At 34.9% G+C, this 26992-nt stretch overlaps 1 protein-coding gene across 5 annotated transcripts in view; it reads left to right on the top strand.

Moving 5' to 3' along the window:
- The window catches only part of LOC145256429 (uncharacterized), a 160268-nt gene that overhangs the window by 34870 nt on the left and 98406 nt on the right, over nucleotides 1-26992 (top strand). For 3 of the 5 annotated variants that reach the window (XM_080115319.1, XM_080115317.1, XM_080115318.1), the window contains exon 2: nucleotides 6747-6940. In XM_080115319.1, the coding sequence (XP_079971445.1) occupies nucleotides 6747-6940 (194 nt within the window). Of the gene's footprint in view, nucleotides 1-6746; nucleotides 6941-21251; nucleotides 23642-26992 lie in introns of those variants that run through there. The other 2 variants (XM_080115321.1, XM_080115322.1) reach the window with 2 other exon arrangements.

Genomic DNA, 26992 nt, shown 5'->3' with positions numbered 1-26992 from the left:
CCACCCAAAAATAAAGAAAAAAGGAGGCAGCAATTCCTGGTAGCATAACAAACGAAAATTTAGTACACTTCTCCCCATAAAGGAAGAGATAATGCCTGAGTGTATAGTATCATGACACTAGAATAGATACTGCATTACTTCACCCTCCCCCGCCTCATTCCATAAATTGAGCATTGAAAGTGTAAGTCACAGCTACAAAGCGCAACAAAAACAGCATTAATGGCAACAAGCCGCCATTAACAATGCTTCGACAATCATCATGATTTCTACGCTCGGTACTGATTGGCACAAACATTTAACTTAATTTCTGATTTGTTCAATCAGAAACAATATCTCATACGAACTGAGATAGGTCTCGGAGGTTATAAAAGAGAGTGTTCATGACTGTTCTCTCTTTTTTAGTCATGAGATAACACAGCTACTTGACTATTTCACGGCACTCTATTCAACCCCCAAACTTTTCTCTTGAGGTGTAAACCAAAACTGCCCAGCCACCGGCTTCAGCATGGATAAGAAAATTCCCAAATCTGACATGGCAACAACCACACACACATAGACTTATAACAAAAACACACAAAGACATATTTACAAACACTCATTAACTCGACCTATCTTAAACTAAACAAGTCAGGGAAGCAGGAAACGGGGAGGGAATTTCAAAATCTAACAGTCTGAGGAAAGAGACTGTTAGAGTAGAAGGCTTTTCGGCATCTAAGAACCTCAACAATGAAGGGGTGAGATTTTGTTGCTTGTTAGGTTAGTCAGGAGTATCTATGTCAAAGGACATTCCATTAAAATGCTTGTAAAACAGGCACAAGGATTTAACATTGTGGTGATGCGACGGAGGTTGGAGATTGATCAATAGTGTGGGTTCTATGAGATTTGAGATTTTTTTTTGGACTCTGCCTAAGAATGAGATACTAGTGGTAAATGCACCAACCCAGATGTGGCAACAATACTCCATGCATGGGAGAATTGGGGCTTTGTAAAGATATAGAGCACTCTTTAGTCTGAGTAATATTCTAGCACGTTTGATGGAGGCCACTTTCTTTGCAGCAATTTTGCCAATGTCCATAATGTATATGTTCCGATTCATGTTGCCCGCGAACATTAATCTGAGTAGTTTGAAGAATACATTATCAGGGAGGATGTTATTTGTCATGGCAATCTATGGTTGGGAAGGTTTTTTGTAATTGTTAAAGGAAAGAAGCTTAGTCTTAGTAGCATTAAATGTTACTATCTACTATGGTCTTAATCGGAATGAAGCTTGCTTTCTTAGGTTTCAGCTATTGCCTTGGATATGTGTACATTCACTTTTCCCTCTTATTTATTATAGTGCATGGTATCATCAGCAAATATACCCATCTCGGGCACAAGTTATTTATGTATATCAAGAATAATGAAGGTTCAAGGATTGACTATTGAGGCACACCTGCACCATTTACATGTTAATGCAGATGGCCTCATAAAGTTGTCTTAAATGTTAGAATGAGACTTTGCTTTTCTACTCTACAATACACCATTACTTTGAAATAATATAATAAACTGAATTGAAGGTATTTATTTCTCTTCCACAGTGAGAAATGTGACACAAGGGTCAGAAAGCGGTATTAACAAGTCAACGCTCTTGAGAAGTACTCTGATCCCCCCCCCTCTGCCTAGGCAACCCCACCGCCATTCCCCAGTAGGGGTGCTTCAGGTGATTAGCAATAAAGAGAGAAGGTAAAGCTTGGGAGAATCAGCATCATACCGCAATCAACAGGTAAAAGGTCATTACAAGAATGGTCTAGACACTGTTGATTTTGGTGCCAGGGTAAAAAACCCAGTGTTGTCAAGGAACAATTGATCATCAAAAATAGTAATAGTATAATTACGGTTTCAGATAAACAAACACCAAATCGCCATTATTTATAGAATTTGCATGGTGTCCGTAGCAGGTTTTAACTATCGCATTTCCAGATATTTTCAGCTTTTATACAGGTAAAGGATTGCATTAGCAATGAGTGGTAGAATGATCCAAACGTTTTTCCGATGATCTTGGCAACAGATTTAATTTATGTGTTCCATTTCAGATCAGGAGTGAAGGTCAGTCTCAGAAACTTGTCAAGACATGGTTTGTTCCACAAGATGATGAGCGTTGATGATGGAAAGAGAGAAGCTTGGTTTAAGATGCATTAAAATTAACCAACCACCTTTTTCCCCATTGCACCTCGTGGTCAAGATCAGAATAGAGAGAATAAGAAAAATCTTGGTTATTACCAGCCATTGCAGTGTTGCTATATAGATGGTAGTGTCGTCTGTATAAATGTTTATGAGTAATCTAATAATGTGATTTGGGAGATCATTGCTGAAGATCAGGAAGAGAGTTGACAATCAATCAGTTTCATTTTTTTTCAACCAATTTTAGGATCCTTTAATGCTGAATCCAGTCATTTTGGTAAAAGTTTCTGAAATAAAAAAAAAAAATCAAATAATTTGGCACGGTTGTTGTTGTTGCTGCAGTCTAAAAATAATAATGTGACCAATAAACAGTGGACGTTTTCTCTCCCACTTCTCTCTGTTCTCTTGACGTCTCAAAAAATCGTCGCAATAAGTTGATTCTCTTTCGATATGAACACATACCTGCTTTTGCCTAGTCGACATAATTCAGCTAATTTTATAGCCTCTGACTCGCACACCTTGGCAAATCATGCATTGTTCAATGACTTGGCACCTTGAGAACAATTATATATGGTTTCAATCCATGGCTAGGAAAAGGTGCTAGTCTAGTTGCACTGATGAGTAGTGATACAACGAAACAGCAATGAATGTGGATGACTATATATTTAAGCCCTCCCCTTTAGGTTGAGCACTGTCGTAAATGTATTTCACCTGCTACTTGAAAGCGAGGCTCGCTGTTTGTTTGTTTGTAAATAAACAAGCACCTCGAGCACTGTAAAAGCGACGGACGAGTGTTTATTTAAATGGACATTTGTTAAGGTCATTTGCAAGCACTGATCCCATGGGCCATTGGGTAGAACTGCCAACTATCAACACGATGGTTGTAGGTTCAATCCTCAGCTAGAGGAAGATGCTTGTTTAGCTGCACTGATGAGTTGTGATACAACGAAACAGTACTGTATGTGGAAGAATATATATATATATATATATATATATATATATATATATGGTGCTAGTGTACAAAACAAGTGACCAATTTCAGGCCTTTTTCTGGCCACAGAAAATTTAGGTTATGTGATATTAGTTGACTGGGTATATATATATATATATATATATATATATATATATATATATATATATATATATATATATATATTTAGTGGAAATGGTAATTAATAAAAACTGAAGAAAGTGCTCAATACTGTTGTAGAGCAAATATGCGTTTTATTTTTTATTACCGTATCTTTCTGTTAAGTTACATTATTGTTTCAGCTACTCGGCCGTTTTTTGGCCGTCTGTAGCTTTCTCAGACTTTTACAGGAACCCTTCTTTCTGTAAAAGTCTGAGGAAGCTACAGACGGCCAAAAAAACGGCCGAGTAGCTGAAACAATAATGTAACTTAACAGAAAGATACGGTAATAAAAAATGAAACGTATATATATATATATATATATATATATATATATATATATATACACACACACTACCAGGCGGCCTGGCATTGTCCAGTCGTAAAATACACTTAAATATGATATTTTGATTTTTTCAGATTTCATATTTATATTTATAGAGTCAATTATTTATCGATTATATTCTACCCAATATATAGATGTGATTTCAAAAGTAATAAAAAATATATGAGTTGGGTGCCATCAGCTAGAATCAAAACCAAAACATTTAGCTCTCCAGCCTTATCCTTTACCATCTAACCTAAATCCATACGTTTACAAAAGCTGCAAAAAATAACGTTGCTAAACTTATAAGTGTATATTTGTATATATGTACAAGAGCACTTGAAGTCGATTTACACCTGCCAAGTGCCAAAATTTTTAATTTTGACTTCTTAGCAGCTATTTTTACCGGCTAAAAACCAAAACAAATTTATTTCACAGGTCCAGATCCTCTATAAAGTTTAAAGTCTGTAGACCATAAATTGACAAAAAAGTTTGGTAGAGACCGTTCCTCAGACAAACAAGCAGATGGACAGATAAGGTAGATAGAGAGATAGCTAGATACACATTTTATTCTGCAACGTTACCGTCATATTGGGGCTCAAGATTGAATCACGCCAGAGCTTGGCCTGCCTATGTTCACATGTGATGCATGCCACCATGTGAACTCTTATGTCAAGTGGCAAGCGAGATGTCCTTCCAATACCTTCACCACAGTTTTTTATGCTTCAAGTTCTTTATATCTTCAAATATTTATTCCCACATATGTCGAAACACTGGTTCTCATTGGATCGCCGAAGTTAAGCAATATTAAGACTGGCCAGTACTAAAATGAGTGACAATTTGATAATTCCAGGTGCTGTATGTAATAAGACATCAACACCTGCTTGCGAGAGCTGCAAAAACTTAACGTCGTCATCTTTCCTAACGGGGATATACATGCAACTGGGGGACACTTGTTAATTTCACATCTGCATGAAACTTCCTCCTTTGGAGGAAATGAGTTCAACACGCCTAGGGTGACTGCTGCTTCAGTATAGTACAGTAAATATTTATTCACAATGTTTGGATTGATTGTTTTGTATGTCAATGTTTTTTTTCACCTGACCTTCAGCCCCTGTTTTTCACTATTTGGGGGGGGGGAGTAATTACTATTAGTTATTAACGGGGTTGAAATAAAAATATTAATTGTTATGAGTAGGTTGGTGTGGGTTTTATATCGTGAGGCTTGACATGATCAGCTAATTGATTGATTTCTGACTGCCCATCTAAGGATCAAAGTGGTCATGAACTGATCAGCTACTAGGATCGTGTCCTTAAATGTCATGAGTTGCTAACCACATCAAACTGTTGTCTCCATTATGGAAGAAAAAAGGAGGGGTAAAAGACAGAGGGGGAGATACAGAGACAGAGAGAAGAAAATTGTTGCTTTTTGATTTTGTAAAGCAGAATTGAATTTTTCAACAGGAAAGGAAAAGAAACAATAGAATGAATGTTTGGTGCATTTTAGGTTAGGAAGTCAACATCTTCAGACAGATCTGGTAACATCAGTTTGGAAAAGATGTTTTTGTTGTCTTTAATCTTCGTTTCTGTAAGTTTCTTGTTGTGCATCAGGTGGTTACACGTGGAATTTCGGCAACACTTTTTTTGTTTTTTTAACAGGATGGAATCGCTTACTTGGTAAAGTCCTATCCTTTACCTGAAGTTATTTTTATAAGAGGGAGTTTTCTCCCCTGAGTATGATTGTTTTTTCTAGAGTCTAATATTCTGACTGCTCTAATATTTAACCTCACTTGGAGGAAAAAATAGCTGCATTCTTTTTATTATTGATTTTTTATTTACTTTTTACAATTCTTTTACTAGTACAAATTTATAGCCACTCATTGATTGGTGTTGGTACAACGTGGATATGTCAGTTTTCATCCTTTATTAGCTTCTACCAATTTGTAGCGCGTATGAAAACAAATATTTGTGAAATTTTGTGGAAGGTAATATATTACTTAGTATTTGCATGAGCGACGATAAATCTAATGTTTTATTAGCAAAAAATTATGTTTATGAATTTTTGAGATGTGTGTGTGTGTGTGTGCAGTCAGCACCAACCCTAGTCAGGGTTTAACCAGCTTCCTCCGAAGGAGGAAGTTTCATGGAAGTATGAAATTCACAAGCGGTCCCCAGTCGCATGTATATCCCCATTAGGGAAGATGACGACGTAAGGTTTATGCAACTTTTTGCAGGGAGGTGTCGATGTCCTCCTACATACAGCACCTGGACTTCCCAAATTGGTCATTCATTTTAGTAATGACCAGGCTCAACGTTGCTTAATTTCGGTGATCTGACGGGAACCGGTGTGTCAACATGATTATGCCGTATAATTTTTGAGATGAGGATTGTATTATTTGTATTATGTTGACTACTGTTCTCATGCTTGAGTGTTATTTTCACAACGTTTCGGTTGATAAAACCACCGACTTTATTCAGGTGTACCTTTTCAAAGTTAGGAATTTTTCTGTCGAACTCGAGAATTTGTAGAATTTGACAAAAAGATTCCCAAGTTTGACAGAAAGATTCCTAAGTTTGACAGAAAGATTCCCAAGTTTGACAGAAAGATTCCTAAGTTTGACATGATCTAACTGGAGAAAGTCAGAGCTTACATTAACTAAATTGTTGTGAAAATAAAACTCAAGATGAGAACAGTAGTCTGAATAATCCAAATAATATGCACGATGAACCAATTGATGTATTTTACAATTATTGACCAATTCCAATAAATGAAGACATGGGTAACTTTTAAAAACAAAACAAAATAAGAAATGCATTTTTAAACGAGTGACTTGTAATTTAATGTATGTGTGTGTGTGTGTGTGTGTGTGTGTGTGTGTGTGTGTGTGTGTTCTTTTTTTTTTTTTTTAGAGAGAATTTCTACTTAATAATGGCTAGATTAGAATCTTTTTAGAATGAAATTTTCTAAGAGCAACGAAAGTGAAGTGTTAACAGCTAAAAAGATCTCTGTTGATTGATTGTAAAAAATTGCTTCCAGTCAGAAAGTCCAAATGTTAAATCTCTTAACCTGTTACATGGATGGTCATCAATCTGTACCTTTCATCATCTGAATATATATTCTTCTAATTCCAGGTTTCCACGGAATCCAAACTATTATTACGTCAACCGACATCCGAAAATTAAACCCACTATGAGTCTGGTGGAGGAAAATTACCTCCACCCAAAGGCCAACTCCTCTACAGTCGGATCATCTGTTTCCCTTCCACCCCAAGAAGGGTCTCTACTTAGAAAAGCAAGTGGCAATAGATTCCAACGTTTTGATTCGGGTGAGTAAATTTTTAATTTATTAATGTTTAAATCTATTTTTTATTTTATTTTACGAATGATAGGTTAATTAGTTTAAGAGTGAATGCTGTTCTAAGGACATTGAAGAGCATGACCAAACCAGCAGAGTTTCCTTTTCAGAAGAGTCTCCATTCCGATGGTTTTGCATCTTGGACAGATGGTGTGATCTGCCATCCACCGCATATACTAATCATTTTATTTTTGTTGGAAATTTAATTTCCTTTATACAAACTCTCTCATAAGATGATATATAGATCCGTTAAACACTAGAAAGTCATCATCATGTCGGGCAGGTTGCCTGAAACAAATTGACACTTTCCCTCCACAAGTCTCTATCTTCCATGGACTTAGAAAGATCTTCAAGTTGTAAGCCAGTGTCTTCTGTCAATAATTTTGCGTACATCCTGACAGGTCTTCGTAGTTTAGCGCTTCCGTGTTTAGAATCCCACAATACCACATCACTAACGATCTCATCTTTTCTTCTGTAGCAATGTCCGACATATTGTGTTCTTCTTTCTCTTATTACTGAAGAAATCCTGGACAACCAACCGACCATACAGACAGCTAATGTTTTCCAGTTTCTTTTTTTTATTATTAATTTTAATTATTAATTTTATTTATTATTTATTATTTATTTATTAATTTTTTATTTATTTATTAATTTTTTATTTATTTATTATTTAGAAAGGAATATCCACTTATCAAGACCCAGTGACCACTCGAGGATAAGGGTTAATGAGTGTACAGTGGTCAAAAGGACAATATCATCATGATCGTTAGAAGTGTAAAGTTGGTAAAGTGGATTACTTAAGGTGAATGGTTCATCAAGAACTTGTTTACATTGGACTTGAAGGCGACCATATTGTAGTCAGCTGGAAACCAGGTAAACAGAAGAGAGATTCACAGGTGTACAGTTCTAAGAAAGAAACTTTGTTCATGGAATTTACGGTTAGCTTTAGGCTAAAGAAAGAGTGGGGGGAAATTATTAATAGTGTTTTCAGCTAGACGAGTGTTTATCGTGAATGTTTGGCGAGGGGGGGGAACCATAGACTGAAGCTCAGACTTCAGTTTAAGTTTAACACTGCCAGGAGCATTCTAGTGTAAGTTCCATCTAATTTACTTTCAAGTTTTTTACTGAGAGTCTATGCTGGTGAACCATATAGAAGCACTGTCTTCACTACATGGCGCAATCCTTAAGGATCCTCTTCGTTTAATTACTTATTACTTTTTTATTAATAAATAAATGAAGAGGATTGCGCCTTTTGGGAATTCTTAATGTAAAATGGATGAGAATTAAGATGTGGAGAAATTATATCTGGATGGCAAAGCTTATGAGGTTGTCAAGAAGTTTTATTATCTTAATGATATCATTGGAGGACAAGGTTGTGGGAATCGAAATTTCCCAGCCAACAGACACAAAATTGTACTCTTAAGTTAAAGACAGTTATCGCTCTTTAACTCTGGTAGCACATACTTTGCCACCAGAGGGCGATGCAGCTACGTCACCTCCTTTTTTATAGATTTCTTTCTCTTTTTCGCTGGACTCTCAACAAGTAAAGATGTGACAATAATGCACTCCGGTTGGCATGGCTAGCCTGCTTCCCTGACCTACCCACCAGCCTCTCAGCAAATACGATAACGCAAGTAACATTTACCGAACTCTTATTGTCTCTTATTCTTACTATCCCTTTTCTCTCTCTTGTATTTTGATGTAAATAAATCTACATTTATTTGTTATCGTATGCTTCGTCTCTTCATAACGCGACCTTTGCTTCTTTCACCCACCACTTTATAACATGGAGGATGCGATCGTCGATTACACAAGCGGGCCAGCCTATCCTCTACAGGGTGGAGCACTGGAGCAGGTGTTAGTGTGATTGCAAAAATCAGGAGTGGATCGAAGAAGTTCAGGGAACTTTTGCCATTATTAACCATTATTAATTAATTATTAACCATTATTAATTAATTATTAACCATTATTAATTAATCATTAACCATTATTAATTCATTATTAACCATTATTAATTCATTATTAACCAGCAGAATTTTACCACTGTCGACTAAGGGAATAATTTTTTTTTCTTTTAAAAGGAAGTCACCACTTATCAAGGCCCAGAGGCCACTCGGGGATAAGGGTTATTGCATGTACAGTAATCAATGGGACAATATCGTAGTAATCGCTAGTAATGGAGATCTGATAAAGTGTCTTACTTAAGGGGGCGATTCATCAGGAACTTGTTTATGTTGGACTTGAAGACATCCAAGTTGGAAGCAGGCAAACGGAAGAGAGTTCCACAGGCGTTCACTTCTAAGAAAGAAGCCATATGTACTCAATGTGATGATGTATGCAATTGAAATCTAGGGAGTGAAGATTGAGGATATGCGTTGCATGGAGAAAAATTAAATGAAAATGATACTATAGATGTGTAATGTGAATCTTAAAGACAGGCTTAGTTCTGATGGGTTCAGAGGAAGATTAAGTCTTGACAGTATAAAGGATGTGCAGAACAGGAGGCTTTGTCTTATTTTGTAGTTGCTGTTGGTTAGGAAGATTTTTTTATTTGTTTTGTTTTACGGCACAGCAACCACTTTTGGCTCATTTAATGTCGAAACATTAATTGTAATGTGTTAGATGTTACTTAGTTGTTTTTAGTGTTTCTTGCAGAATCTGTTGTTATATTTTGTTGTATATTTTAATCTCTTTCAGGAGTATTATTGTATACTGATCATAAACATGTGTACATATTTTAATAATAAAAAAAATATCATTTTATCGATAGATCAAGAAAATTAATCAGTAATATATTACCTTGGAAGCCGCTTTCAAATACTTTTGTATCATTTCGGTTTAGGTAATTACACTGACCTTCTTAATAACAAAGTGCTACATCTTAACACAATTTTTCAAGTGCAAAAAAATGGACTTCTTATATTGACCAATCAGAATATTGCACATATAAAATAATTACAGGATAGGCATGTCCTCAGTCTGGAAGGATCGCATAATTGCTCATGTAAAATGAACAGCAAACAACCAAAGTATGAATAACAATTGTGAACATTAATATGTCTCCTATGCGGCAATTTTTTTATAATGTGGCCTGGTTATAACCTTAAACTATATCCGAGGGTGAGGCCTCAGCTTGCGGGCTTTGGGGAGTGTGGAGCCACCCCTTAACTGCCATTGATCCCAGGTCCACTCTGAGCCAGAGTGGTAGTACCTGTTAGGGTTCCAACTATGGGTTAAATAGAAACGGACTTAAAAAAAAAAAAATAAAATTCATTCTATTAAAAAAATTTTCTTCAAAATCACTGGATTCGGCAGTAAAGTGTTGATATGCCGTAAAACAAAAACAACCAACCAACAAATTTTTATAATGTATATGACACAGAGTTGCGCACGTAACGCAGTTTTGATGACGTCAACATTAACGATGTAACCGGACAATCATTGGATCTTCAGATGTTTTGAAAGTGTCACTGTATCAATTTTCTCAGAAATCCTGAAAGAAAAACGTAATTGTCTTGTGGAAAAGCAGACTGGATAAATATATGGACGCTCGGATGCAGCATAGGGTTTCCTTCTTGTCGGGCACGCTTGGTATTATTCCCAACACACAAATAATAACAGAGAAAACAATCTGGCTATTTTGTAATTGATATACTCATGCTGAGCCTGTATGACAGCTGAACGGGCTGACGAGAAGACGTTAAACACGATTCAGAAAACAATATCAATCATGTATTTATTTCCAGTGTAGGAAGCAGATCAGAGGTTTAGTTGGCAAAAACATGGTGAGACAACTATGGAAGGCAGTAATTACTGGAGATAAGTACAAGACTCAACATTCTTATTCCATTATGGTTAATCACCTGAAGAAGGCCAGAGGATAAGGTGGCTGAAATGTGACGAAACAACAACAACTATGAAGATGAGGATAACAGTTGGTAAAAAGTATCCCCTCAATGACAACACCCTTGACAAACTTGACAAAGAGCAAAATCCCACCCCTAAACTGTAGAGATCCCTAGTGCCATAAGGCCTTCTACTTGAATAGCTTTTTCCCTTGAACTACTGCACTTTGGAATTCTCTCCCGGGCCCCTGCTTCCCTGACTGTACTGACCTGCAGAAATTCAAGCATAATATGAACAGACAGCTCGCTGCCCAACTCTATAAATAGTATCCCTGCAAATATGGTCCCAAATAATAGCCTCTCACGATTAAGTGGCCCTGTGCCTTGTTTGAGGTGAAACGTCAATAATATATAATATAAATATAAATCTCACCTGTCTGTTTAAATGTATGTATGTCTGCCTAAAACTCTCAACAGAGGTGACGGATTTTCACAAGATTGGTTTCATTTTGAAGCTTGATGTCTCGGAAGACAAATATCGAAAAATTGGCCAAAACATTGATTCCTCTTCTCTCAACTGGGCAGTTTTCTACAAAGATGGGTCGATTTTTTCCAAGCTATTTTTGCAAGTCATTGTATCAATTGGATTGATTTTGCCTAATTTTAACGTTCCGAACTTCCGATCGCGTCATGGAGTAGCGGTAATACATCAGATTTTCTTTCACTTTCTTTTCCACCTTTGCATCATGGGTTCGAGCCTGCCTGCCTGCTAGCACTTTTATTTATTTTTTTTGCTCAACACACACCTTCAAACACCCGGGCAACGCCGGGCACCCAGGCTTGTAATAAAAAAAAAGAATAAATGCAGAGACAGCATAGTTTGGAAGTCAACTTCTTAAAGCTGTCCAATTCATGTTAGCAGGTAAAATGGACATTAAACTGAAGAAAAAATGATTGAGTTTTATTTCAATGTGGATTTTTTTTTTTTGTTCTAGAGAATTTATTCTTAATCATGCCCATACTTAGAATCCTTTCATAATGGACATTTCTAGAATCAATGACAGTGAAGAGTTAGCAGCTAAAAAAGCGCCCAGTGAGGACATAATTCACATCAGTTATAATTTTCTATTCCTCTAGAATGCTAACTACATAGTAAGTTGTTTACATGCACAGAAATCTATGACAATGTGAAGCCGTGTCAACGAAAACGTTTGCCTCAACAGTCATTGCTTTGGCTATAAATATCAGAGTCGACTTCGGTCAGCCATTAAACCTTACTCAGGACTTGTTTTGCAAACCCACTTGATGTTTGTGATCTCCCTCTTCATATCCACCCACGACAATCCAAACAATCCTTTCCGTAGTGACAGGTGGGCTTTTGTGGACACCTGGACACTGTTTGATACATACCTTTACCATTCACTTTCTCTCCATTTCGCTTAGGATTTACAGTCACACGTAATTATTTACTTGGTCACTTCTTTTTCTTTCCTTTCTACATATCTACATACCTATAAAGTTGAGTTTTTTTTCCAGCTTTGACATTGATATTAAAAACCTACTTTTTCTACTAAAAAATTATTAAAACGAACTTCTTAATATACTCAGTCATGAATATGCGAGCAACTACAAGGACCTCACACATTATCTCTAATAATGTTCATTGTTAGAGATAATGTGTGCGGTCCTAGTTTTTCCTCAGAAGATAAACAGAAAACAATATGGCTGACGAGAGCCTAGCATTATTTACAATTAACTAGCCCCCCCCCTTATGTTAGGCTTGAAACCGACGGTAACAATGTTTTTCTGACTTTCCGTACAGTTTTAAATAAATAAATATTAAGCTCACATATTGAAATTTATTCTTTGTGATCGAGCACTTTGCTGGAATTCTTTCCCCAAAACAGTGAACAAATATATATATATATATATATATATATATATATATATATATATATATATATATTATATATATATATATATATATATATATATATATATATATATATATATATATATATATAAATGTTAAATAGTAAAAACTTGAAGAAGGTTCTCAATACTTTTGCAGAGCAAATATATATTTTTTTATTTTATTATCATTTTATCTGTTTAGGTACACATGTTTCTGTTACCGAATTGTATCAACGATTCAGTCTCTCTGGATCGTTGATACGATTCAGTAACCGAAACATGTGTAACAAAACAGATAAAACGGTAATAAAATAAAATATATATGTATAAAATAAAAATTACAATTAAATTTACCAAAATGATCCAAGATGATAAAATTAAAGTATATTATAAATATTACAGAATTAATATTTATAAAGTTATCTCAGCCAGGTGTAAAAGCTCGATAAAACCAAATAGGAGATAGAGCTTATAATACGAGCAAACAGTTAATAAAACATGTTAAAAAACATTGAAAAAGAGTTAAAAACATATTTAATCTAAAAAGGAAACACTAGATAAGTGGATAGTCCTTAATCCAAGGAGTTTTGAAGAAATACTTTCCTTCTCATCAGAGGGTAGGAATTAGCAAAATGCGGGATCAGATTTTGCATGCAAAAGTATTTGATGAAACAACAAGTAATTCAAAGATCTTACTTGAAAACAAAAAAAAAAATGTGAAGCAGAGGGAATATGGTGAAGAAAAAGGTGATTACACATGAATGGATAGTCTGGTGGAAGATAAATAATCCAGTGACGGTAAAATCCAAGTATATAATTTCAAGAAAGTTAATTAAATTTCCATTCGCACAAGTAAAATCCAAAAATCCCGTATGGATTTCTTCCTTTGGATTATTATGGACCATCTTCTTCCAATTACGGGATTTTTGGATTTTACTTGTGCAAATGGAAATTACATTAACTTTCTTGAAATTATATACTTGGATTTTACCGTCACTGGATTATTTATCTTCCACCAGACTATCCATTCATGTGTAATTACCTTTTTCTTCACCATATTCCCTCTGCTTCACATTTTTTTTGTTTTAAAGTAAGATCTTTGACTTACTTGCAGTTTCATCAAATACTTTTGCATGCAAAATTCGATCCCGCATTTTGCTAATTCCTACCCTCTGATGAGAAGGAAAGTATTTCTTCGAAACTCCGCAGATTGAGGACTATCCACTTATCTAGTGTTTCCTTTTCAGATTAAATATGTTTTTAACTCATTTCAAAGTGTTTTTTTAACATGTTTTATTAACTGTTTGCTCGTATACATATATATATATATATATATATATATATATATATACATATATATATATATATATGTGTGTGTGTGTGTATGTATAAATAGGGGAGTTAAAGGAAGAGAATAAAATCAATTCTTAAGAGGAAACATATCGGGATAATACAAAGCTCAACAAAATGCTTTGGTGCTCATATAGGAGACCCCTATATCAATATATATACTAGCAGGGAGAACCGACGTTGCCCGGGATTGAATGATGATCAACGAATATTTCACACTCCTATATTTTTATTGTCATCGAAATCTGTGAAATCGCCCGGGAGGAAGCTTCACATGCCTCCATTCAGTAACAAAATATATGTTATTCTACATTGCACTGTAGAGAACCTGCTGTTTTTTTGATAAAATTATTTTTTATAAACTTCTTTCCAGTTAACAAAAAAAACATTAAGAAATTTACGTGCAGAGTTTGAAACTTCAGACCACGTCATGCAAAAAAAATAAAAAATAAATAAAAAATATGCTATCAAAGTAGAGTAGAATTTTCACGAACTGTTGTTCTATCATTGTTGCTAAGCGATGACATGGTAAAAATGGTTTATCAATAATAGATAAATTAAAATAATGGTTTCGATTATCGATTATCGGTAATTATCGGGGGTATTCTGAGACAAAAGATTATTCCCAGACTTATACAATAGAGTTCTGTAAATTTTAAAGAAAATCTGTTCAGCCATTTCGGAGTCTGTTGTGTCGTGGAACAACAGTGAAAATAAGAACAATCAAGTCGAGGTTCGGTTAAAAAACAAGTGTATTAACAATAATGTACAAAGATAGGAAAGCGTGTATATCTGCTGGGCACTCGGCTAGCAGTTGAAGTGCAGTCGCATCTCTCTCACCAGTGTTGGAATTACTAGCGCTATTTATAGAGCTAATCAGTGTAAATTCCTCTGTTCAAGGAAGGTCAGTATAACCCGTCCCCCTTGAAAATATCCCGTCTGGGATTAATAACGTTTTTGTTTTGGGTTTACCTTAATCAATTCTGTTGATTTCCGTTTTCTGTTTGATCTTCTGTTCTCAGGAGCTGTCTCTGGTATGGGCACCTGAAAAGTATCAAACACTGTGTCCATGATGTCCTCCTCAGGCGATCTGGTCACCTCACTGTTCGAGTATCTTTTCCGAATTTGGTTAGTGTGACGTTTGTGCACGAAGTCTGATCCCTTAATCATGTAGACCATGTTGCCTATTGGTTTCTCAACAATGCCGGACTCCCAGAAAGTCTTATTATTTTTGTGAATCTTGTAGAAGACTCTTTCGCGAACTTTATACCGTTTTTTTGTTATCAGTTTTCTGAGGTTTGGCCTATCCTGGTTTGATAACAACTTGTGAAAAATCGATTTAACCTTGCGTCTGAACATAACCTCAGCAGATGTCTTCGACATTTCGATGTTTGCATTCGAAGTGACTCTGTAGACTTGTAAAAACTGTTGGATTGACTTATCCGTCAGCAACCCACTAGCTTTTTTCAGAGCTCTCTTGAATGTGTCAACGAATTTCTCTGCTTGTCCATTACTTCTTGGGTGGTATGGCGTAATGGTTATATGCTTGATTAAATGATCCTTGCAAAAATGTTTAAATTCGGTAGATGTAAATTGCGTTCCATTGTCTGTAACAATGTAGTCTACTGCTCCAAACCTAGTGAATAGTTCATACAGGAGGTTGATAGTTACCTCGGATGTGGGATTCTTACATTTTAATACTTCTGGCCATTTAGATAGGCTGTCTACAACAATGAGATAGTAGAACCCATCTAGCGGTCCTGAAAATTCTAAATGAATCCTAGACCAAAGTCAGTCCAATTTTGCCCACGATCCAAATTGAGTTGGAGGAGCTCTCATAGCTAATGCACATCCTTTACACTCCCTGATTTTTCCTTCTATATCCTTATCCATGTTTGGCCAATAAACAAAAGAGCGCATAAGACTTTTCATTCTTGACATACCTGGATGTCCTACATGGAATTCCTTGAGCATTCTTTTCTGTAATGTTGCAGGAATTACGACCCTATCACTATATAACAGGACGTTATCGCAAATTGAATAAATTTCTTCATCCAGTTCGTTATTGTTGATCCTTTCTTTCATGCGTTTAATAAATTCGTCCACCTCTGCCTTACTCTTAATCTCATTAACCGTTACTGGAAGTTCTCTTATTGTGCCACATAATGTATTTTTTACTTCAACTTCCACTTGAATAGCTGCTATTACCTTATCCTCCAATGGTTCTGTCTTCTCGTTAATAATGGTTTGTGGTCTGTAATGGAAATTGCCTAATGTGCTTTACCGCGAATATGATGCTTAGCGTCTCTTTTTCAATTTGTGAGTAGTTCTTTTCGGCTGGCAAAAGTGATCGGGATGAATGTGCTATGAGTTTCACTTTTCCATCATCCATTTTGTGTAAAATGCATGCTCCTATGCCATCGGAGCTGGCATCACTTGCAAAAAAAAAGTCTCTTTAGTTTCCCGAATTGCTCCTTCGCACTCTTGTGTCCAGACCCATTTTTGGTCTTTCCTTAACAGTTCATTTAAAGGTGACCTTTTGGCACAAATACATTGTAGTAATTTGCCAAATCTAAAAAACTTTGTGAAAACGCAATATTTTCTGGAGCAGGCATATTCTTTATTGCACTCGATCTATCTGAATTTGGCTTTCTTCCATATTTATCGATGATTTGCCCCAAGTATTTTATTTTCTCCATGAAAAAGGTACATTTTTCCTGTTTTACTTTAAATCCATAATCCTGGATCCTTTTGAATACTTGGTTTACATGAGCTTTGTATTGTTCTTTGCTAGCGCTTTTCATTTGCACATCGTCCAGGTACCCTACTGCGAAATCCAACCCATTTAACATAATGTCCATAATTGGCTGAAAAATCGCAGGGCGACATTGACACCAAAAGGAAGTCTGTTAAACTTGTACAATCCCTTATGTGTATTAATACATAGCAGCTTTGAACACTCCTCATCAACTGGAACTTGTAAGTACGTGTCACTGAGATCGATTTTAGAAAAATATTTCCCTCTACTCAGTTTCGCAAATATCTCTTCAGGGCTCGGAAGAGGATAATGGTGATCTTGTAATGCCCTGTTTAAGCCTGTCGCAAAGTCGACACAAACCTGAATCTCCTTACTCTTCTTTTTGATGCAAACCGTTGGTGTAGTCCACTCACTGTGATCAATTTTTCCGATGACACCCATGTTTTTGAGTCTTTCTAATTCACCGTCTATCTGTTCGACAGCAGTGTATGGAACATTTCTTTTCTTTCTGAACACTGACTGTTCATTTACTTTTACGTCAAATTTTGCTACCGCTTTTGTACACCTTCCCAAACCGCCTTAAAATATGTCTGGGAATTCTCTTTTAACTCCCTCTTTTCTGCCTCCACATTCGAATCCTCAACCTTTTGGCAAAATGAGCTTAAAGGCAGATCCCATAATCTAAACTTTCGAACAGATCAGTTCCAAAGAGGTTGTTTGATTTTCGCATGACGAAAATTCTTGCTTTTTTGGCCCTGTTCTGGAAAAAAATATTCGTCAATAATTCTCCTTCGAAGGTAATTTTTTCGTCACTGACGCTTCTCGCCGTTTTATGTGATTTAATTATAGTGGGTCTCCCAAGCCTCTTCCATGTCTGGAATAATGGAAATGTCAGACCCACTATCAAGCTGCAGCCTTACTTTCTTTTTAAACATTTTGACCTGTACATATTTCCGGATATTTTGTTCCCCAGGTTCAATTTTCGTAAGTTTAATGGATATCTTTCTATGAGATTTTTTTCTACAATGCGATGCTTTATGCCCTTTCTGGTGGCAGTTGTCACATTGTTTGAATTTGTAGGGACACTCATTGTACTAATGTTTATTTCCACACCGCCAAAATGGTCAAGGTGGATCTTTTTCCTGTTTCTTTCTCTGGTTATTTTTTGAAGTCAAATTTTTCTTTTGATGAATCTTTTTAATATACGACACTCTGCTTTCCTCTATTTCACGGCTGTCTTGTTTCAACGCAATAAACAATTCACAGTCTTTCGTTGAGTTTTGTAGTTTTAAATTTGATCCGTTTTCGAGTTTATTTAAAACACGATGCCTGATTTCAGCATCTTTATTTAAGACCAGCCCTTGCACAAATATTAAACATTTAAAATTATCTGCTGATAATTCATCCAGTTTAGAATCTTTGCAATGCTTGTACACTATACTTGCGTATAAATAGTGTAGTCGTGTTCCTCTCTTCTAGTAACATTCATACATTTATATCACCTATGGAAAAGAGATGTTTTTGCAGAAAACAGTTCTGGAAGTAGCGTAACTGTTTCTTGGAAGCTCAACTCACTGGTGTTTTTTGGGAGAATAAAATTCACGAACTTTGTATGCTCGGCTGTTCCCAATTTCCTTAGCAAAAGCCTAACTTTTTTCGCGTATGACCAGGTACCACAATCCGATATAAAAGTATCCTCATATCTTCTATAGTACTGGATGAAAGTGACATCGTCTTCTGGATTATAATTGAAATTTTCAATAGCTGCCCACACAGCTGTTTGAGAAAATGCATTATGATTATCGTCCGATTTAGTTAACTGTGTCGCCTCCAGAATTTTTCTTTGTTCCTCCTGTGTTTTCATCAATATTTCCTCGAAGCGTTTCTGTTGTTGAAGCATTTTTTCTTCAAATGCTTGTTTAAATCTCTCTTCTCTTTCTACTTGTTGAATTTGCTGCTTTTGCAACGCGAGATTTTGCTCTGCCTGGAATTGGAACAATTCCAACAGTGAAGCTTTGAATTTTGCACCCATCATACAAATTCAGTTTACAATTTACGCTTGTATTAAAGAAATATTCCTTAGTAAAAAAAAATATCAACCAAGTTTTCTTTCCCAATCCTTTTGTTTGAAGAACAACAGTTTAGCAATCCTTTTGTAACTTAATTTGTTGAACGGTATATTTCCGGTCTTACTAGAAACAATCCAGCGAAATAACATTTGTTTAACATTTTTTTTATTTGCATGCGTTTTTACATAGCAAAAATAAAATCCATCGCTTTAATTATCCGACGGTAAGTGTGTTCAATTATTAAATAATTGACACCATTCGCATTTTTCGCTGTAGATTTTGGTAGCAAGTTTTTTCCCGTTGCCAAATTACTATTATAGTAATTTATTCGCTGTGAATCCTTGCGTACCCAAACATCTGTTCAAATGACGAAGGTGTTCTGCCGTAAAGATTTTACGAATCTTTATTTCAATCACTTTTGGTGATTCTCTGCAGTGATGGTTGCCAATCTGTTGTGTCGTGGAACAACAGTGAAAATAAGAACAATCAAGTCGAGGTTTGATTAAGGAACACGTGTATTAACAATAATGTACAAAGATAGGAAAGTGTGTATATCTGCTGGGCACTCGGCTAGCAGTTGAAGTACAGTCGTATCTTTCTCACCGGTGTTGGAATTACTAGCGCTATTTATAATGGTAATCGGTGTAAATTCCTCTGTTCAAGGAAGGCCAGTATAACAGAGTTTAAGGAACTCACACACACACACACACACACACACACACACACACACACACACACACACAGAGTTGCATTTATATAATTGTACCTATTTACTATACCTCCCCACGGGACAGAATTAGACACCAGGGTCGTTTTTTAACGTGGAGAAAAGGTACAAAAATAAAAAATTGTCTCAGTCGTTAAGGACTGACCCTCCACCGAAAGAGAACAAGAAATGGAAGTGCAGCATCTGAAGAACAGATACTACATTTTGATCTTGACCAAAAGGCCAAGTTGAGACACACACACACACACACACACACAAACACATTATATATATATATATATATATATATATATATATATATATATATATATATATATATATATATATATATGTGTGTGTGTATATATGTATCATTTTATAGGATTTAAAAAAATTTTTTTTCTTTTAATGTTCTTAAAGGCTGCAACATTCATATGATACCTATTGCAATAAAGAGCTGTTTTACAAGTTTTGATTTATTTTGTTTTTTATTGTTTCACCACAAAGAAGGCACAGTGCACTTTGTCGTAAGGATCTACTATTTGGGACCAAATTTACAGGGATATTATGTAGGGAGTTGGGCAGCAAGATATCGGTTCACATTCAGGTATTTTTAAGTTCAACTTCTGAAAAGAAAAATAAATGACAAATGTTATAAACATATGTTGATAAACATATTTACAAGGTTTTATTATGGAAACACTAGCAGGAGGCGCTCACCGTTGCCTAGTCGTACAATACGCTTAAATATGATATTTTAATTCATGCAGATTTCTTATATATTATTACAGTCAATTTATCAATTTTTTTTTACCTCTTTTTATCTCTTGACAGCTATTTTAGTCAACTGAACATGCATAAAAAACAGCTCACAAAAAATACAATTATTTGAGCCATCTTGCATTATTCTATGACCTACCATTTTGAAGGAGATGCAATTTGAAAAAATGGAGACAGACAGACAGACAGACAGATAGACATAGTAAGTTTTATAATAGACATAGTGTGTTATTTTGTGTGACATGTTTACATCTTTTTTCTTCCGAGTGACTGTCGTTTAATTGTTATGACCTTCCATTTCTTGTAATAAATAATTGGGTTTGTATTACTGTACACATAGATTCGAAAAAGTTGTCAAAAAACAAATATAGAACAAATAAATGTTATCAAAGGCAAGATAAGTTACTTTTCTACCTAACTGGATATATTTTTTGTGTTTTTATTCAGTGTAACATGTTTATTCAGCTCGAAAAACATGCAATGTTTACCGATGTATTGGAAAATTCAAAATGGCAGCCGACTGTCTCTCGGAGAGGGTACGTTTGGGAAAAGGTATTATAAATAATAAACTAGACAAAATACTGTTAGAAATTCGCTCAATATATGTTACCGTGACATAAGTTGACATGTATTCGGTTGTTTTCTAACAGTATTTTGTCTAGTTTATTATTTATAATACCTTTTCCCAAACGTACCCTCTCCGAGAGACAGTCGGCTGCCATTTTGAATTTTCCAATACATCGGTAAACATTGCATGTTTTTCGAGCTGAATAAACATGTTACACTGAATAAAAACACGTGAATTATATCCAGTTAGGTAGAAAAGTAACTTATCTTGCCTTTGATAACATTTATTTGTTCTATATTTGTTTTTTGACAACTTTTTCGAATCTATGTGTACAGTAATACAAACCCAAATAATTTTATCAAAAATTCTTCATAAGTTTTGGTTTCAGTTTCAATTCTAGCTGATGGCACTCCAGAAACAGGGGGGGGGGAAAGAACATTGTCTGCCAAGAAGTGTTGGACTGAAGGGATAGATGAAAGATTGTCTTTTACAATATAATTTTATTATTTGTATTGAACTATGTAGCACACTATTATTTTATGAGTATTTGAGATCAGTATTATTTACTGAACACGTGAGATCATCTCTGCATGTCTAGGGAGTTAACCCTTGACCTCCTGCTTCAATCATGCCAGCTGCAGTTTGGTCTATTTCTGTTTGCCGTCAGATTATCTGGACATGTACTTTATGTAATTCTCGACGAAATGATACTAGTACACATGTTGCAATACATGTTACCCTTGTAACATGGTATTGGCATTCAACGAAGCAAGACACCTTTTTAATTAGTAATCGCACCCTATACTGCGTAGCAATAGGAAGTAAAATGAGCCAATGCGTGTTTATAGGAGTTGCCAACATAATATCTTTTGATCGCACATGATAGGAGGTCCTTTTTGCCGGAGCTAGAATTTGATTAATTCTAGCAGAAGAAAAAAAAAAAAAAAAAGAAAAAAAGACTGCAAAAAAAAAAAAAAAAAATCAAGTGTGACAAAACAATCAAATATTATTTAAAACTTGGATGCTTGTTAAGATAGAGTCGACAAATCGATTTTTTAAATATATCGTTTTAAGCAAAAACAAAACAATATTACATACTTAATTGCCACGTCGAAAATAGTATTATATCTAAAAATTAAGAAAATTCATCAAGTAGAACAACTGCTATTGTGTTTTTAGTAAAAAAAAAAAAAAAAAAAAAAAGACTATCGATATAAGCAACAAATAGTGCACGCCATGAACAAGTAATCTAAAATATTCGTTCCGAGTGATATATCCTGTGTGTCTACTTCATAACGTCTAAGAAAAATGCAATTTTACCCAATTTTCAGTAAAAATTACTTTTAATTATGTACTTAATGAATTTTCATAATTTTTGGATATATCACTATTTTCGACATGACAATTAAGTACGTAATATTGTTTTGGCTTAAAACGACATATTAAAAAAAAAAAAATGGATCTGTTGATTCTTAACAAACACCAAAACTTGTGTCACAAAACAATGCGAATGCTATTTAATATTTCAGTTTGACAATTCAGTTAAAATACTATGTAAAACTTTAATGCAGCATGCTATTTCATGAAATGAAATTCTATTTCAGAGTCAGTAATGACAGAACAGTGAAAATACCATTTCCAACTTAAGGGTGACAAAGCAGTTAGAATGTTGGTATTTAATTATTTCCCACCACAGAAAGATATGATACAAGATCAAGAAATTGGATCAGCCAAGCCAGCGCTCCCAAAGGAGGAGCAGAGCACTCTGGCCTCCGAAAAAATGCGAGGGCAGTTTCGTCGGCATTCCCCAGTATAGAAGCATCAGGCAGTAAACAATAAACTGCCCCTCCCCCGAAAAATGGGAGGCAAAAACCTGGAAGGATGAACTACCTGTGACTACAGACTACACAGCAATTAAACCCTAACCTCAGTCAACCGGAAACAGAGGGCATTCTAAAAACGGCCCCTTCTCTGTTGGCTTCGGAGCATCTGATTTAAAGCTTAAACAGTGAAATGCTATTTGAAACTTTACTGTGACAAAACAGTCAACATGCTATTTAAAACGAAAACGTAATAGAACAATAAAAATGTCATTTCAGAGTTCGTAATGACAAAGTGAAAACGCTAACGGACAGAGCCTCTTAAAGAAATGCTTGGTTGCATCTGAAAAATAAAGGGAAAGTAATCTATTGATATAAATAGTTTTTAATCTGGTAACCGGTTTGTTTTGTCCTAAACCCTAATATAAATATAAACAATTGGAACGTATACTCTACATGGGAAGAAAAGGGTCGTCGTACGCGTACACCGATGAGGGAACTCGGTTCTTCATCTTGCATAGTGCCTTGACGCTCAACATCTTACTTACTTATACCTCCACCCCGAAACTACGGTAGTTTGCGGAGGTGGAGGGAGGGTCGTGTTTCACCTCAAACACCTGACAAATAATTGCGGTGAACACCGAAAAACTAAATCATATTTTTATTTTTATACTTGTAAATATATCAAACCCGCTATAGCATTTTGTGTGATTTCTGTGTTAGTTAAGTATTTTTGGACTGATGTGTGAACTACTGACACTTGTTTATTATGTGGAAACTTGCTATGGATGTTTTTTCCCACGACCAGCAGGTTTATGGGGTTTTCAACAACCATAAATGATGAAAATCGCGCGGAGAAATGGTAGGTTTTAGTTTCGTCCTTTGCTATGGCAGAGGCGCGCTGAAAAAAAAACAAACAAAAAACAAAAACAAAAATCGTATTTATTTTAGTTCGGGAGCGTAAAAGAATCCGTAAAGTTTCAAGCCAGAAATTACTTTTAAGGGTTCCGGGATTACGATAAAATTTGGAAAGGTCACGACAAACAAGTTTGCTATCTTAATCTATGGATTAAAAAAAAAAAAAAAAAAATTAGCGAACATTGTTTCGTGACGATTTGAAAGTGATGGCCTTTAAAAAAGAAACAAGTTGAAAGTAATTTCTTGTTTTGAATTAAAAAAAATCAAACACTGTGTTAAAGGAAATATTAATTTTGAATGCGCCCCTGTCCTATCAAAGGACTCGATTTTTTGTTGATTTTTTTTTGTTTATTACGCCCTCCTCCATTTTTGTTTTGACAATCAGAGCTATTTCCTTAATTTTTTCTTTTTTTTAAAGATTTTTCTGATATTAATATATTTTTTTGCCCTTTCTTATTTGCATTTTTGCTTTTCCTAGCTTCCTTTTTTTATTTATTTATTTTTTTTATTCGTTTTATTTTTCTCGGTGTAGCAGCTTCTCCTAACTCAGGAACTTTTTATTTATTGTATACAGTGGTATTTCTTGGGGGCTGGCCGGCTGGGGGAGGTTATGGATAGTTTAATAGAATGACCCCCGTCTACAATTCAGACTTCAAAATTATTATTATTTTAATTTTAGTTTTTACCATTACCCCTCCCTCCTCCCCCTCCTTAAAAAAGAGGGTTAATGTCAAGTTTCTTTCCAACTCCCCCCAAAACTTAAAAATGACGACTTTTGTAGATTTTCGGTGGTGCTGAAAACGAATATCATATTTAAATTTGAAGCAGATAAGTAGTTTTCATATGAAGAAATTGCGTTTTCAAAAATGGGGGATCATTTTCTTATATAAATTTAACGTAAAATGAGCACCCATTTTCTGGCCACCTAATAATTTCTTCATATGAAAACAAATTTAACTGATATTCGTTTTCAGCACTCCTGAAAACCGGCATTATTAAAATATTAAAATAATTAAGTAATTAAGGCCCGTCTCACGTTCGTATAGAAAAAATATTTTTTGTAGATTTCAGTGTGTTTTAAAAGAATATGATAACCGTTTTCGTCGCAAATTTACCGTTTGCATGGTATTAACCCCTGAACCCTGGAACTATTTTCCGCCATTTAACAGTCTTCCTTTACGCTACGCTCGAACGCACGGTAGCAAAGCATTAACGTTAAAAATGTTAAATGCGCACTCGCATACCAAACTGCCTTCTCAAATAGCATAGTAATCTTGGTACTCACTTATTGATCCGTGCTGAAATAATAACGTTACTATTTAAAAAGCCATTCTTAACATGGGGAGGGGAGGGTGTTTTGTACCTATTCTGTATTTTAACCTTACAATTTAATTAAAAAAAAAACATATATATATATATATATATATATATATATATATATATATTATTCCTTAATTGGAATTCATTTTTTGAGATGAGCATTATATATTAATTTATTTTTATTTCGGACTATTAGTCTCATCTTTATTAGTTGTTTTTTTTTTTTTTATCTTTTTATTGGTTTGTTTATTCACAACGTTTCGGCCAACTATTCCTCTGACCTTCGTCAGGTGGTAACCGCGACGGATAGGAACTTCGAATCTCCTAACTGCATTCTCATCCATCACTGCCATCCGTAGTTGTTGTCGTCTCACCACATTTTGACCAATTAACCTCTGGCACGCTTTGGGTGGGATTGAAACCGCTATCTTCAGACAATGCTCATCTGGAACCGTAGAGATTCAACGTCTCTATCAACTGCGCCACGGGCCCCGAAGGGGCGATCAAGGTTGGATTCTTTGATCTTATAAATCCACGTTTATTTATTATCTGATCTTCCATAGTCGGGTCCGTACCGATTGGTGTGTGTGTGTGTGTGTGTGTATATATATATATATATATATATATATATATATATATATATATATATATATATATATATATATATATATATATATATATATATATATATATATATATATATATATATATTCCTTAATTGGAATTCATTTTTTGAGATGAGTATTATATATTAATTTATTTTTATTTCGGACTATTAGTCTCATCTTTATTAGTTGTTGTTTTTTGAATAAAAAAACAACAACTAATAAGGATGAGACTAATAGTCCGAAATAAAAATAAATTAATTAAAAAAAGACATATCATAAAACTTTAATTAAACTTGAAAATACGATTTAAAAAATAGCGCGGATTAGTAAGTGCATTAGCACCGTAATCTTTGGCGAACAATTTAAAATTAGATGACAAACAAGTAGTTTTCCAGATATTAAGCTATGTAATTCTATATGTTATCAGTGGTGGCTGGTGGCCATTTCTGTATGCGCAAGCGCGCGCATATTTTTGACCACCACTGATAACATATAGAATTACATTGCTTACTATATGGAACATTACTTATTTTCGGCAAAGGAATGGTTACCACTGATAACATAAGAAATTACACGTATTTGTATATAGATTTTTCTTTGTTTTTGTTTTTTCAATTTCCTCGTGTCTTTATTGACATATGAAAGCAGGAAAAAACCCTTTTAGCCAATAAACAAGCAAAAAAAAAAAAAAAAAGAAGAAGAAGAAATGCCCCCTCACTAGGTGGCCAGAAAATGGGTGCTCAATTAAAGTTCAATTTACATGGAAAAGTGATCACTTACTTTTTGAAAAAGTAACTTTTTCATGCCATGAAAACTATTATCTGCTTCAAATTTAAATGCGATATTCGCTTTCGCCCCCCCCCAAAAAAAACCCATTTGATTTTATGCATTTTAAAGATTTTGGGGAGTTGGAAAGAAACTTGACATTGACCAAAAAGAGATTCTACTTTTTTAAGCGATTACGTGAAAACACCCTAAAAAAACTTAATGGAAAACAGAAAAGACAAGAATCAAGAAAGAAAGTTTGGTTTACTGTATTAGAAGTTACAATTGCCCAGAAATAAGGGATCATTTTAAGTTTAATTTATAGACGGAAATTATGCAGGATCATTTAGAGTTGGTATCACCCCGATCATTGATCCCACACTGTAAATTCTAATATTTGTTTTCGGCAAGTTTTCAAGTTTACTGTACACCCCTTAACCCTTATCCTCGAGTGGAGTGGCCTCTTGGCCTTCATAAGTGGTGATGCCTATGTAAAAAAAAAAATGTTCACACATAGTCGGCAAAAAAAAAAAATGAAATTTTTTAATTTTTTGGTTAGTGTGTGCTAGAAGTCCAACTAAAGACATACTTTTAAAACGTTA

Source organism: Euprymna scolopes, chromosome 32 (assembly GCF_053919585.1).
Source record: "Euprymna scolopes isolate OS-2025 chromosome 32, ASM5391958v1, whole genome shotgun sequence".
NCBI classification, from domain to species: Eukaryota; Metazoa; Mollusca; class Cephalopoda; order Sepiida; family Sepiolidae; genus Euprymna; species Euprymna scolopes.
Note: the sequence above shows the minus strand (reverse complement) of the source record. Positions and strands in the feature narration are given on the sequence as shown.